Raw genomic sequence first — 14,740 nt, 5'->3', positions numbered from 1 at the left:
TCACAGCATAGCTTCCAAGTAAACAGATGTGATTAACATCTGGACAATGAAGTTCATTCATCCAGCCAAGTACATAAAAGGACTTACCTTCTAGCATGCTGAGATGCATGGCATCATTGGCTCGCTTTGGCACGCTGAGCATCACTTCCAGGCCATCCTTAATCTCACCTTTACCTTCCTCACAGCACGTTAAAAGTTCCTGGCAAACAGCAAGAACTTAATAATGCTTCAAAAACATGACAGTGTGTGTGTGTTTTGAAGATGGCACAAAATTTATCTAGATATGTGATTTTTTTTTTATTATGTAACAGTATGCTAGCTTCTGGAATACCCAAGTGCTTGAGGACAGGTTGAGAAGAGAAATACAGAAATTCAACTTAATTTTAAAAAGCTGTATGTGATCAGAACCAAGGCCTTTCAAGTTTACTGCATCTAACAAGTAATATTTTTTTGCTCCGATACTGAGTTTTTATTATTTGGCCCAGGAGCTCACTGGGCTTCTGCCTAAAAAGCCAACTGATGTAGGCTAACCTAATACTAAAGCATTATAACCGAGAACCACCCATAAAAGTAAACTTAGTCTGGACTCCAACTTTACCCCTGTACATACAAAACAGTGTCACAAAACTGATTCAACTGTTTAAGACCATGTCCATATGCTAAGCATGGGTAAATAAACTGTTATGGGAATGTGACCAGGGAAGTAAAAGCAGTAAACTTGATTTTTTCAGTTAAAGTTTTACACATTACACCTGAAGTAGGTCACCTCTTTTGATCACTGCAGCGATATTAATTTGTATAAGGAGTGTGCACAAAATGCCCTGTAATTGGTATTCTAATCAATAACCTTTGTGGCTCAAGGGGGAGGGCTTTCTACTTTTGGCTCCCTGAAATCTACATTATGAATGCCCAAGTACCTTTAGAAGGAGCTGGTACTTAGTTATTCTCTGCACAGGTTTGATCAGATAAGAGGAGATCGAGTTTGCCAGTCTGTGACGTTGCTGGATCACCTGCAGAACAGAAGGCAGGATACAACGGTTAAAATCAGCATCAGAACATTTCACTGAGGAGCTGCATGTTTTCTGTTTCTGTGCATTCACCAAATCCTTAGCAACAGCAGACCAAGGTGTGCTTCTTCTATTACAAGACTCAACCTTCTCCTGTAACACTCTCTAGATTGCCTTGTAATGTTGTTCTTGGTGACAGGAAATCCTTTCTGCCTGTGAAATACGGTTACAAGCTTACATATGGTTTTTTAACAAAAACAGAAAAACGTCTTCTATTACTTAATGCGCCATTTCCAAATGAAACATAAGCAGTATTCAGAAGGGAAGTGAGAGAAGATAAGATTCCGATTTTTACCCAGATAAATGAATACGACAAGAAACATGCACGCAAGTTAAAATGTAATTAAAGTACTGTGTTATGACAATTAAACAATATACCTGGCGTACAAATAGTTCTTTTTTAAAGTACTCACGTCAAAATAGGGTCCAGCATGTTCCAATATGAGCTGAGTAGAGTCAGGCTTGTTTTTACAATAATTCACATACATCTGAAACTTTTCAGCCTAAAATGAGAGAAACAGGGTTCAAATGAAAAAAGTCACAATTTTAATAAAACTGCATGTATTTTTTCATTAGTTTTCTACAAGTTTACAAATGATCTATTTGTATACTTTTAAACAGTCTAACACACAAACTTTTTGATATCTTTCAGTGGAACAGAAATACAAAAAAAAATGGATTGCAGAGCCTCAGCTTCCTTTATTACATTTAAAATAGAGGATAGAAATATGAAGGCACGCAACCACCCCAGTTGTCATTGTATTCTCTTTGTAACCTCAAAATGACAACTCAGACTTACCCAAGTGACAAAGCAATGCCCAACGTCTTCTGGTAGCTGTTCATATTTCTCCAGCTCCTTCAGGAAGATGCTGCAAGACACACACACAAAATCAATATAAAATATATATCGTAGTTTTTGCTGTATAACGCCACACATTTGCATATTATTATTATTATTATTTATTTCTTAGCAGACGCCCTTATCCAGGGTGACTTACAATTGTTACAAGATATCACATTATACATTATTTCACATTATACAGATATCACATTATTTTACATACATTTATACCCATTACCCATTTATACAGTTGGTTTTTTACTGGAGCAATCTAGGTAAAGTACCTTGCTCAAGGGTACAACAGCAGTGTCCCCCACTGGGGATTGAACCCACAACCCTCCGGTCAAGAGTCCAGAGCCCTAACCATTACTCCACACTGTTGAGGACGATGAAGAGGGGTGCGCTGAATGCATCAGAGCGTGTTTTGCACCGGTGCACGACTATATCCGAAAATAATGGTATTCTGAATCCACAATGTGTAACGATTAAAAGATCCATCCACTATGTATACTTACTCAAAAGGATATTTATAATGTAACCCAGTGGGAAATATCAACTTAATGAAAACTTCACCATTATAGTATTCCATTGAATTTCCATAAATGCATATGCACTTTGGGGAAGTTAGGCTTTAACATCTTTACTGGGAGGTGTAGCCATTTCATAAATACTTGAGAAAAGGTACTGTATTTAAAAACTTTTATACGCTGACAAATTTCAAATGTCACAATTGTTCACCTGTTCTTTTGCAGTTATAACAATGGCTTCAATAATAATAATAAATTAGAATTATAATGAAATTATGGTTTACACTTACACTGCTTGTGTTTACTTACTTTTGGTGAAATTCAAAAAGATCCTGCATATTCCCAAAGATGATGTGCTCTTTATTAACTATACCAGGAGGAATCTCTTCAACTCCGCTGGTCATCTCCCACAGGTAGGTCTGCATTTAAGAAAGTAGACAATGTAAATGTGAACAATCCTTATAAACAATACATACACATGCAAGTAACCAGGAAAAACATGTAACAATATTAAACAAGGTGGAAAACTGTGATTGCAAACTAGTGTACTCAATTAAAGCAGTGCTGTATTATGAAAAACAGCAGCATAAACTTTTTGATAAATGATGATTAAACTTCAGTAATACCCTTTACATATATCTCTAATCTACTATTACCAGTGTTTTTTTTATACCTAAATGATTTTGAAAAGAGAGAAGCTGTCAAATGGAGCTTTATATTTTTAACCAGTTAAGCACAGCCTTGTAGTATTGAAGACAAAATAAATCATTGGGGATTTACAGCAGGGATTAGTGTGTTTCAGTGGGTGGCATAAAGGAAAATGCACAAATGTGGAAGCTATCTGTCTGATCAATACAGAACAACGTGAAATGCTTCAATAATTCAATAACAACTTAAATAGATTTAAGAAAAAAAAGCACTCTTGCATTCTCTTATAAAATTTTAAGTGCTGTTTTAATATTAAAGGTGAATGAAGTTGGTCTGGTTTTTACAGTACACCATGCATGAACTAATTAATCCATTGAAAAAAAAAATAAATAAAGCAAACACTAAAGAAAGCTATTAGTACATTAGGCCACAGTACTTACATCCATACACTCCCGAAGGTCCCGCACATAGGCTTTCTCTGTCTGAATAAGCTCAGCCATTATGAATCTAAAAGAAAACATTTATGTTTTGAGTGGTGGACATACAGATCTCCCAATGTTTATAATAAATTTCAGACAAACCCAATTGTGTACATTTCACAGGATACAACTATTCAGAACTAGCTAGTTCTAGATGATGTTAAATCCTCATCCTCATCTAAACAAGAAAATAAGGATAAAAGGCAAGCATACTCCTTTCTGCGGGCCGACTTCCGCTTTTCTTCATTGAGCTCGTGGGCAGCATCCCGCAGCTTGACCTCTGACCCCGGAGCACTAGCAGGGATGATGTCCAGCTGCAGGCCTTTGCCCTGCAATAAAGGACACGGTGATTGTTAAATGGGTGTGATTAAAAAAACAGAGCAGCCATGATCCACAAAAAAAAACACACAGCCCTGTCCCTTGAAGCTTCAACGTACCGACTTGTTGGAATCAGATGAAATTCCCAGAGCCTTTTCCAGCGAGGTTCGGTACTTGTCCATGCGGAGGGAAAAGTCTCTGTATCTCTTATCCACGGCTGTTACCCATTTCTTTATTTCCACTGCATGGGAGTGCCCTTTGTCACAAAAGCCATCAGCCAGCTGTATCAACAATTTCACCCGTTCTTTGGTTTGCTGTCAATACAATGGAGGGGGATATTAACAGTGAAAATAAAAACGGCACAGCACTGTAGCTGGGAAGTACAATGAAATTTATAATGCTGTACAATTAAACATAAGCCAACTCGTCCAGTGGAAAACAGCACCATGTGATCAACAGCAAACCTCTTTTCAGGAGAATGCTTTGACCTTAGCGTGATACCATTTTCTATTAGACAGCAAACAGGTCAAGCAAACTACACACAGCAGAAGAACTGCAGACATACACACACGGGTGCAATTTTTGAAAAATACTTGTTGTCCAAGGGACATAATGCTATAAAAATCTACTTGCCCCCTCCACATCGCACAAAACACACACAAAAAAGTAGAATATAACAACTTGTAGGATTTGTAGGACTTCCGCAATTCAGTTATCAGAAACTGACGTGGCTCTTTAGAATCATACCCAAAGTGTCTTTCTAGCAACAGAACGAACAAAGGAAAAATAAATAAATAAAACAGGCAAAGTATAACAGCAAAACTTGTTGTCCCTCACACAAATCTTGCTGTCCGGGGCGTCGGATGATACGAATAGCACACCCCTGTGTGCATGTGCATATGCGCATATATATATATATATATATATATACAGTGCCTTGCAAAAGTATTCAGACCCCTGACCAATTCTCTCATATTACTGAATTACAAATGGTACATTGAAATTTCATTCTGTTTGATATTTTATTTTAAAACACTGAAACTCAAAATCAATTATTGTAAGGTGACATTGGTTTTATGTTGGGAAATATTTTTAAGAAAAATAAAAAACTGAAATATCTTGCTGGTATCAGTTTACCTTAAAATTAGACTTGTTTATAAAGTCTAAATTACGTTTTAAATTATCGAGAGTCAGTAAGATTTGACAGGAGCAATACAAAGATTTGCAGTACCAACTTACCGGCAACATAAAACAATATTTATTATATGTTTTTGGGGGGTAGGGGTGCACAACTGGGGATTATTTAACTTGTTAAAATAATTTAAATACATGGCATATTGTCATAAACAATATTGTAAATAAATGAATACTAAAAAATAAGATGCCGTAGTTGCATGAACAAGGCTTACTAGAAAACTTCTTGAATCATAAATAAAATATTTCAATCTCTACAACAGCCGTAAAATTATTATACTGCCAGAGTGGCACAATGTCAGTCTAAAATAAAATACCTGCTTAGATTACCAAGTCGCCTACTGTGCCCTAAAGAGAATAGCTTACTGCTGCTGTTGCTGTTAGATATACATTCAAAAGATAATAGAGGCACTGGTTTACAGGGGAAAAAACAACTGTGCTTTTAGGTAGACGTCTAAAAGGTATTAAATGCATGCAATCAGAAGTAACTGCAGCTATGCAAGACATTGCTGCTAGATCCTACTCTATGATGCTGGTAATGTAGGTGATAGAAAAGCACCATTGTGCCATTATTTATACATCTTGGTTTGACAGATGTCTGTACAGTTGTCAGTGATTATACTTCTGGCTTGCTGATGTATAGCAAGAGGGCACTAATATAATGGGTAAGGACCGATAAAGGCTTGTTGTGTGAACCTCTCAAAGTCCAGTCTACAACAAAAGCATTCAGGTCTGCTGTAACCTTAGTCTCTAAACTGTATACCTCTGGTCTAACGCTTACCTTTGCAGTAATCTGAAATTCCTCATGTTCTTTTAAAAGCTCTTGCGTGTGATGTATGCTGGACCCTGTTGAGGTGTGAGTGGACAGATAGAACTCTCCAGTGTCATGGATCCATTCCAGAGCCTGTGAAAAGAAAATAATACAAACTTTACATTACAGTGCACACTAACTCTGGGTCAGATAAGACATCTTATAACCAAGATGTTTAGTGTGAATCAGGTTATTGTATTTTTTTTTTATTTTTTTTTTTTTACAAAAGTCCGATTCACACAGCATTTTTTTTACAGGACATTGGGGTCTTCTGTAAAATGTCAAACTCAGATGTCCTGTGTCTTTTCACTCCTGTGCGAATCGACCATGTTAGTGTTATGTTAGAATTAGGACTGTCAATTAATCGCAGCTAACTTCTGCGATTAACATGTTAATTTTTTGGGAGATTAATTTTTTTAACACATGTTAATCACACTCCTGTCTTGTCCCTCTTAGCATACCGTAATTCATTTCCTGCAGCACCATTTTAGCGCATGCCAGGATCGAAGTGTAGTCATCGTTTGAATATAAAATTAGTCACAGAACTGCATTATGTAGCAAAGCACTCAAACTGAAGGACTTGTGAATGGGACGTTTATTTTCTATTCGGTTCATTGGATAGATAGAGGATTACTTGTATCTACTATCAAAGTGAGCTCCAGTATCACAGAAGTGCACCTAGTCTGATGTACCACCTGCGTGCTACACATGCATTCACTTTTCAAAATAAATTCTAGTCCATTTTCTGCTACAGACAACAATACAACAACAAATGCAACCTGTCAGTTTCGACAGAGTACTCTTTTAGAAATTCAGGATCGCTGCAAACCCATGAATCAAGCCAAATATGATACTATAACCAGTGCTGTTGGACAGCTACCGACTGCAGACCCGTTAACATTGTAGCTTTGTTTTTATTTCAAAAACCACATTTATTTTTAAATTATATTATTTACAATTATGGAGGATATAACTGTTACTCAATGAATGTTTTGTTTTATTTAGGCAATTTTAAGTTATTAAGGTAGGGCTGAGGAAAGGTCACACGTGACGTGACGAATCATTACCGTTTCGCTAACTTCCATACGCTTTGCGTCATGTTTTGTATCATTTACGTCACTTCTGACAGCGAGCGTGAAGAAGATGCCACTGCCCAGAGTGAAAGGAAAGTTTGCTTCCAAATGTTTTTTAAACCTCATTCTGTTTCGAAAAATGTCCTTGATCACACATGTGCCAGCAGAAGAAGTTGAAGTGATCACAACGAGCGATCATATCCTGTATATGCAAAAAAAGACTCCACTCTACAGCAGGCAGTTCTCAGAACTCCTGCTACGATGTCAACACAAAATGTACTGCATGTAAGTGTAAACCATGGTCAAAAATGATGGACTGAATGGGCTAGCACTGCTTCCAACACAGAGTAACTATGAGGGACACAGACATAGGGAACATTTTTTAATTCCTAAAAACTGATTTCTTGTATATGTGTGTATAATGGAAATTAACCATAGATCACTTTTAATCCTACATTCACTATATGTAAAAATCTAAGTGACACAGACATGTTCCTCCATTCATCCCTAGATACCGATAATCTCAGATTGTGGTTGTAATTTTGTATACATAATGTGAAGACAGACTGCATGACACAAGGGGACTAGCAGTTCACTAGATGTATGCATGTAAAATGCAGAAGCATGACATACATACACAAGTACACTATACCCGTCGGATACACTCAAAAATTTAAATTATTTGTGCAATGCGTTGTGTCCACATAGTGGAGCCACATTTGAATAATTATATTTTGATAAGAAACACACAATCGTTGATTTTTATTTCATTATTTATTCTTGTCCCCACCCTGACAACAAAACAACCAACTTAATTGATTATACTCTATTTGTTGTCTTACAAAAAACAATAATTTACCCTGATTGTAGCACAGCTGTAATTACTGGCACTGACCTGTTTGGCACTGCGTTCAAACACAACATACTGCTGACACTGGTCCAGTCTCCTCTTTCTCATGGTCCAAAAGTGAAGTACCCGATTCTCTCTCTGCAGCAGCTCATTCAAGATGTCTGCACAAACACACATGCGGTTATAGTCCTGTACATCACCCAACCTCATCAGATACCACCATCAGGGTCTTAGTTTTTTTATTTATTTAGCATTTATGTCTACTCCCCAGTCCCCCAAATGTATCCCCTACTGCAGGGGTTTTCATCCCGGGTACACGTACCCCTGGGGGTACTTCTAAGGGTCATAGGGGGTAAGCAGAACGACTCAGAAATGCACAAATAAAAATGAAAGTAAAAGAAAATAATGATTTTTTAACTATTACATATTCTCTAAAACACTATGTATAATTATGTAATCTTTGTGAAGTGAAGTGCAGATGAAAACAAATACACAGAATCTATCACGTCCACATTTTCCACCCGTACACATGCGCGATTTCGATTGAGTGGTTTTTAAATAGGTGAAGCAGGCGTCTGCCGACTGTGCCTATGGAGAGCGCTCTGTGCTGCTCATGATTTTTGTTGCTTTCAACTTGTATCAGTGAAGAACTCCGGTAACATAAATAGTAGGCTAATCACAATACTCATACTTTAACGGTTTTTATTTTATTTATTACCGCGGCTGCATTTTAGTAGCAGCAACAGAGGCTGGTTGATTATATTGTCAGTGTTTGAAATGGATGCATTTCTTACTTGCATAACAAAAACGAAGGAAGAAAACACAAGAGTCTAAAAAAAAGTGCAAAGTGACAGAAAGTTATATAGAGTCCCTTTGGATAATTATGCTGGCTTTAATAATAATAATAATAAAAAAGTTTATCATTGTTAGGTATTATAGTTATCTTGAGGTTATGTTTTTGATGTTGTAAACATTTTAAAATGGCACACACAATTATGCTGGGAAGTAAATGGTAACGTGATAAACATTTACAGTGCAGACTATTTTGTATTCTGTATAATGACTTTGTCGAATAGAAAGCGAATACGAGTGTTTCTTAAGAAAGAGATTCCTAAATATTGTCTTAATTCTGTGCATCCAAAGACATGTAATTAAGTTGTATGTGGTATTATGTCTTAAATCAGAAGTTTGTCAGACTGTTGTGAAAAATTATATATTAAATAAATGGGAAAAAATGTGTTTAATCAGATTATTCTGCCTTTCATTGCAACTGTGGTACCATTCAGTGAGCGAAAATTGTGAAGGGTGCTTTTGCTGAAACCTTTGACAGAAGGGGTACTATTTTCAAAAAAAGTTGAAAACCCCTGCCCTACTGAATCACAGTAAATCTTAAACATCGCTTTAGTGACCCCTGCTGGGAGATGGGGGCCAGGGGCATCTTAGGTTAGCCAATGGCTGCTGCCTGTCAAGGTCAGTTTTTACTGAGGGGAATCAAACCCCCATTCAACACAATCTGGAAGTCTGCAGCAGGACTTAAACCTGTGGTACTAAAAGGTAGCTGTGAATTCCAATAAGCCTCTCGTTCTTAGCAGTCACGCAAACAGCAGCAGGCAGGGTCTCAAGAGGTGCACACAACTGTAAGAAATCCTGGAGTGTTTTATACAGTAAATAAAGGACAGCCACAAGGCCACATGTCCTTTCCCTTGAGAAAATAATCACACAGCTTTAATAACTAGTGTGCGACTTTTTTCAATTATTTTTATAATATAGTACTTGGTTGGTTACCTACAAGGACATTGAGCTTGCTGGTGCTTAGATCTTGGGAGACTGATTTTTGGCAATGCAGAGCAAAGGCTCAAACACTGCCAACGGTAGATAAGACTTGTACCCACACTATATACCAACTGCCCAAAAGTGACAGTGGCTGGAATTCCAGCATCCCCTAGGTGGAAATGAATGCATTCGATAAAATGCAAACAGTAAACAAATGATCTTACCCCATTTCTTGTTTCCAGTTCACGTTCCAAATCTTTATGACGGACAGAAAGCTTTGCAGACATTTATATCATAGTATATATTGTTTCTAAGATATACTATGAGACCTTCATTTCCCCTTTCAATACACTCAGAAACAATTTTTTCAAAACAGTACCTACTTTTTACTTGCTGTTCTGGAGCTTTGGCATGTGTGAGCATTCCAGGCATGTTCACACTATTTCTGTGTAAATATTTCAAGAACACATCGGCATTCCGTCGGGCCAAAGTGCATGCCTAAAAGGAAGATTTTTTTGTAGAATAACATTAAAACAGCAGAGGAGCATGAATGCATGAAGAAAATCCAGCACATCCTTAAAATAAAACTTGCCTAAGGCAAAACTGATTACACCTAGATTTACTGCTGGTATAGAAAGAACATTACGTTTTATTTGGTTTTTCAATTTGAATTTCACTAAACTGCCTGCAGCAGCATGAAAGGTTTATACAATTTAACACTCTTTTTTTTATACTGTAAATTTGACCACTTAGAAACTTGTGACCAAACTGTTTTTTAATAGGGTGCTGGAAGTTGATTGGACCTGACTTTCAATCAAAGTTCCGGTTGTTTTGTAAAAATAACCTCAAGTTATCGGTCTAAAATTCAACTGTGATAACAGCAGACAGCTATATAGCTCAACCCTCTCATCACAGACTGACCCCACCTTTTTTTTTTTTTTTACCTGCAGACTACAGGGTACATGTATATATGCTTACTTTAAGGAAGGCTTCCTTCTGTTCAAGATGCTTGCTGATCATAGGCGTCACATGGTCAGAATCACAGTTGGGGCCCAGCTTGTCAGCCCCTCCGCACCAGTCCTCCTCCCGCTTGTACTCCTGCTCCAGGCTTTCCAGCACACTGCACACCTGAGCAAACAGAGCCCCGGAAATCAGAGAACACACTCCCAACTGAACACAATTATGAAATAACACTCAGATTTTTAACCCAGTAAAAAACAGGACCACTTTAAGTTCAAAACGTTGACAAGTACAGTATGTTACATACATCCCCTGCCAAAATTACAGACATCAGTACCATAAAAAGTCCCTTTTATACCATACATTGTATAAAACTATAATGTTCTATATGCATCACCAGTGGGGGATGCTGAAACTTGCCATGAGGGCAAGAATGTTTATTGTTTTATTTAAATTTTTGACATGCAAGTGACTGCTTTAGCATTTTTTCTTGTTACTGGACAATTACAAATGTAACACTCAAAGTATGTATTGAGCTTTGAGATATTACTTGACCTTTAGAGCTACACAAAATACACTAATTCTGCATGTGGCAAAAAGATATTAAAAAAAAGCACAGCCCCTCCTCCTCTCCTCCTCCTCCATTTTTCTTCTAAATCATTCACGTCATAAGAAACAGGAGTTGACCCCCTGGTTGAACTGCACACAGAATTAAATTACAGAAACGCTACAAAAATCCTTGCTGTGAATATGGCCTGACTAATAAATGTCAATTACTACTTTTAATATACATTGACATATTCAATAGATAAAACTACTTCACCAGCTTACCAGAATGTCATATTGTAAAGTTGTTACAAATACCAGTATTCAGCATTCAGTTTTTGGCAGAAGAAGAAGAAATGGTAGAATTACCTTAACTGTAAGCATTGAATGATATGCTATATGCCATGGGAAAAGCAAATAACAACATCCACTGATGAGGACTAAAATATTTATTACAAAAATACTTGTGCCTTTGTTATTAAGTTCCTACTGAATTCAATAACCCGCAATAGGCTTTACTCTAGGTCTGTCATTTGGCGCGTCTAGGTTGCCTTTGTCTTCTGTTATTTCTGAGCCTACTGATAATGGACAAAACTTAATTAAAACATTTCTACCATAATAAATACGTGTCTCACCCAGCTTTTGAATTCAAATTATCTGCACAAGGATCTCTGATGAGTGCCCAATACGGTAATACCACATCTTCCTTTACAGAATGCATGGCTCCAGCATGACTGGGGGGGGGGGGGGGGAATTGACTGGTTTGTAAGTGAAAGCCTTACAGCTGGAGAGCACGCTTACCTGCTCTGAGGTTTTGTAGAAGGCAACTGAAGCATTGACAAGCTTGAGTCGGTCTTCCATCTTGAGCATGAGCTGCTGCCAGTGGGAGGCCACCTTCTCCGCACAGTCCCTGATCATGTCCATGTCATAGTGGTTGGACTGCAGCATGGCCTCGGCTTTGTGCTGCACCTGCAGTGCACTCTGGTGGGTTTTCTGATTGCCACAGAGGAAGAAACAATGGTCGGTTTAGAAAACACTGCACTGCATGGGCTTAAAACACTGTTACATTTTACAACTGTTTTTGTTTTTTTGTTCTTTTTTTTAGTCCTGCCCTCCCCCCAGACAAACTTGTATTTCCATCAATAATAATAACAATAATACCTACTGTATAAATGGGCTTTTTAGCTTATATCATCACTAAAATACTATATCATGTGTGTTTCTGAAAATTGAATTTTACAATTTAAAATAAAAACAAAAATGACTACCTCTAGAAATTAAAGAGCACACAGGGAGGTCGGAACTATAAATAATCCTGATTTTTCCTTTTTTTATAATGTGAAGCACAAGGCTAAGTAACTTGACACTAAGGTCACACAGCAATCCAGAGCTAAGATTAAAAGAAGGAATCCCTTTGCCTCCATTTTTTGCTGGCAGACTAGATGTCATGGCCTTACTGTACATGCTGTAAACAAAACTGATCAATTCAATCTTCACTTACTTCAATGGCATGCTGAAACTGCTCATGCTCTCTCTGTAGCTGCTCAGCCTCTTGCAGTGAACTGGCTGTGATGAGCCCAGCATTCAACATGGACTCCCCGTTCCGGATCCACCCCAGCACCTGTTCCGACACACACAGCATACAGTCACTCTGCAAGGAGCACCAGCACTCCACCTCCTCCAGCCCCAATGCATAGGGGACAAGGCATCTCCTCCAAAGATGCCAAGACATGAAAACACACAGTGGGGCTGGTAATCGGCTAAAGGGTAAACTTCACACTCCGTGGTCCTGATGTACCTAGAACTACCTGGTAGGCAGCATCTGACTGAGCGCTCAAGGACACACACTGCAGTTTCACATATACACTCATTCTGCACACAAGCCAAAGCATCTCTCTCAAATCAACAGAGCACCAGTACTAAGTGAGATTTAAAAGTTCAAATCACACCAGTAATCTCTGACAAAACTGATCAGTTTAGCAAATGAACGATATGACCCAGTTTTTTGTTTCAGTTTTTACTCCAAATTATAGGAGGTCTACAGGATTAAACGTCTTTCTCTCCAAAGGCATATTTACCGGGCAAGCTCAGTATATTAACAGAGGAAAGTGATTGCATATTTTTAAAGTGTACATTACTTACAATAAACTTCTACTTTTTAGTATAAATAATGCCAACGTTTGTGCAGTGTAAGTGACTTCGGAGAAACAACTCAAAGGATGTAGTGTATTAAAATAAACAAAAAGGTAAAACTACTCAAATCTAGCATTGCAGTGAATAGAAAGAAAGAAACAGGAATCTCAAAACAAATACCACACACAGTAAATATAGTGTGGCCTTTGATTAAGTGAATAATGTTTACAGTATTTGTTATATGTATACGCTATATAAGATTTAGGGAGTATTTGCTATTAAGAAACGTTATAAGACACGACATTGTCTTCTTTGCAAAAAAGATGCAAAAGTCAATTATTTGTTGGTAAATGGGGGAGTGTCAGAGAATTAATAGAAGAGGATGTGGGGGTGGCCCTTCATATAAGTGCATACAGATAAATTATTACAGTCAGTTAATTTACACCGACAGGTAGATGGATAGTTACAGTAGATCAAATTAGTTTAGGCAGCAGCACAGCTAAACAGTTTCATTTTACTGCTAATGACTTTGTGCAGCAACTAACAGCAATCATGATGATTCATTTACTGGAATTGATTTTACACTAAACTGTCCAGGCAACAAATGCTGCTTAAAGTTAAGCACATGGCAACGCATAGTGCAGAAAGCAATATACTACTATAATGAAAACGATATCCTTTAACATTTTTATAGAATTGCTATGGATATGTGCAATATGTTTAATAAAAATTAAAAAAAACCACCAAAATGTGTTCACTATTGATTGAGTCTCTCTAGGTGTTTGTGTTCTGCGCTGTACAGATTAGAACTGTACCCATCACAACTGATCCATGGGTTAATCTTAGACCCCTGATCTGTTCTACATGGTTGACTGAGCAAAGAGATTACTGCTAATTCATCATGGATGGGGTAACAGGCAGCTGTCCACAAACATCCAGTCTGATATGTACAGCACCAAGACAAACACACACAAACAGTATACAGCATTTGAAAAATACACATTAAAGTTTATTTGTTTTAATGATATTTTGGAGCTACGAATGGTGCTAGACTATACCAAATTCCTTTACAGTTATTAACAAAAAACACATCCCTCACCTTGTCAGCATCTTTCAACAATGCCGACCTGCAATGGTTGTACAAGGTTTCTTTTGCGGTGGAGCTGCCAGAAGGCTGATGCTGTTAAGAGTCATCAATTCAGTTTAAATAGTGCAGTGCATTACCTGTTTGACCTCTGCCTGCAGGTGGCGCAGTTGCACGCACTGCTCCAGGTGTCTCCGGTGTTGCTCTGCTGCCACATCCAGCTCCTGCTGTTTCTCATGCAGGAATTCCAGCAGATCCTGGACACGCGTTGCCATGTCAACATCCCTGTCACAAAGCAGCTCCACTCCTGAGTGTAACATTGAGCCCAGAGGAACAGAAGTAAAAACACAAATCCTACAGCACCTAACCACAAATTACAGGCTTTTGTGATCTCACATTCAACCAATTCCCTCTCCTCACCCTACTGTAGTTAGAA

The 14,740-nt window shown here is 37.8% G+C and overlaps 1 protein-coding gene across 10 annotated transcripts in view; it reads right to left on the bottom strand.

The window, feature by feature from the left end:
* LOC117399506 (triple functional domain protein) overlaps positions 1 to 14,740 on the bottom strand; it is a 213,941-nt gene that overhangs the window by 43,486 nt on the left and 155,715 nt on the right. For all 10 annotated transcript variants that reach the window (XM_059022279.1, XM_059022281.1, XM_059022276.1 and 7 more), the window contains 15 exons: positions 14,445 to 14,611; positions 12,589 to 12,708; positions 11,889 to 12,080; positions 10,560 to 10,709; positions 9,965 to 10,079; positions 7,854 to 7,969; positions 5,856 to 5,978; positions 4,000 to 4,194; positions 3,776 to 3,891; positions 3,524 to 3,590; positions 2,745 to 2,854; positions 1,867 to 1,936; positions 1,481 to 1,570; positions 918 to 1,010; positions 88 to 199 (listed from right to left, as the gene is read on the bottom strand). In XM_059022279.1, coding sequence (XP_058878262.1) covers positions 88 to 199; positions 918 to 1,010; positions 1,481 to 1,570; positions 1,867 to 1,936; positions 2,745 to 2,854; positions 3,524 to 3,590; positions 3,776 to 3,891; positions 4,000 to 4,194; positions 5,856 to 5,978; positions 7,854 to 7,969; positions 9,965 to 10,079; positions 10,560 to 10,709; positions 11,889 to 12,080; positions 12,589 to 12,708; positions 14,445 to 14,611 — 1,836 coding nt within the window. The remainder of the gene's footprint in view (positions 1 to 87; positions 200 to 917; positions 1,011 to 1,480; positions 1,571 to 1,866; positions 1,937 to 2,744; positions 2,855 to 3,523; positions 3,591 to 3,775; positions 3,892 to 3,999; positions 4,195 to 5,855; positions 5,979 to 7,853; positions 7,970 to 9,964; positions 10,080 to 10,559; positions 10,710 to 11,888; positions 12,081 to 12,588; positions 12,709 to 14,444; positions 14,612 to 14,740) is intronic.

Source organism: Acipenser ruthenus, chromosome 4 (assembly GCF_902713425.1).
Source record: "Acipenser ruthenus chromosome 4, fAciRut3.2 maternal haplotype, whole genome shotgun sequence".
NCBI lineage: Eukaryota > Metazoa > Chordata > Actinopteri > Acipenseriformes > Acipenseridae > Acipenser > Acipenser ruthenus.
The sequence above is the reverse complement of the archived record's forward strand: the minus strand, read 5'-3'. Positions and strand labels throughout refer to the sequence as shown.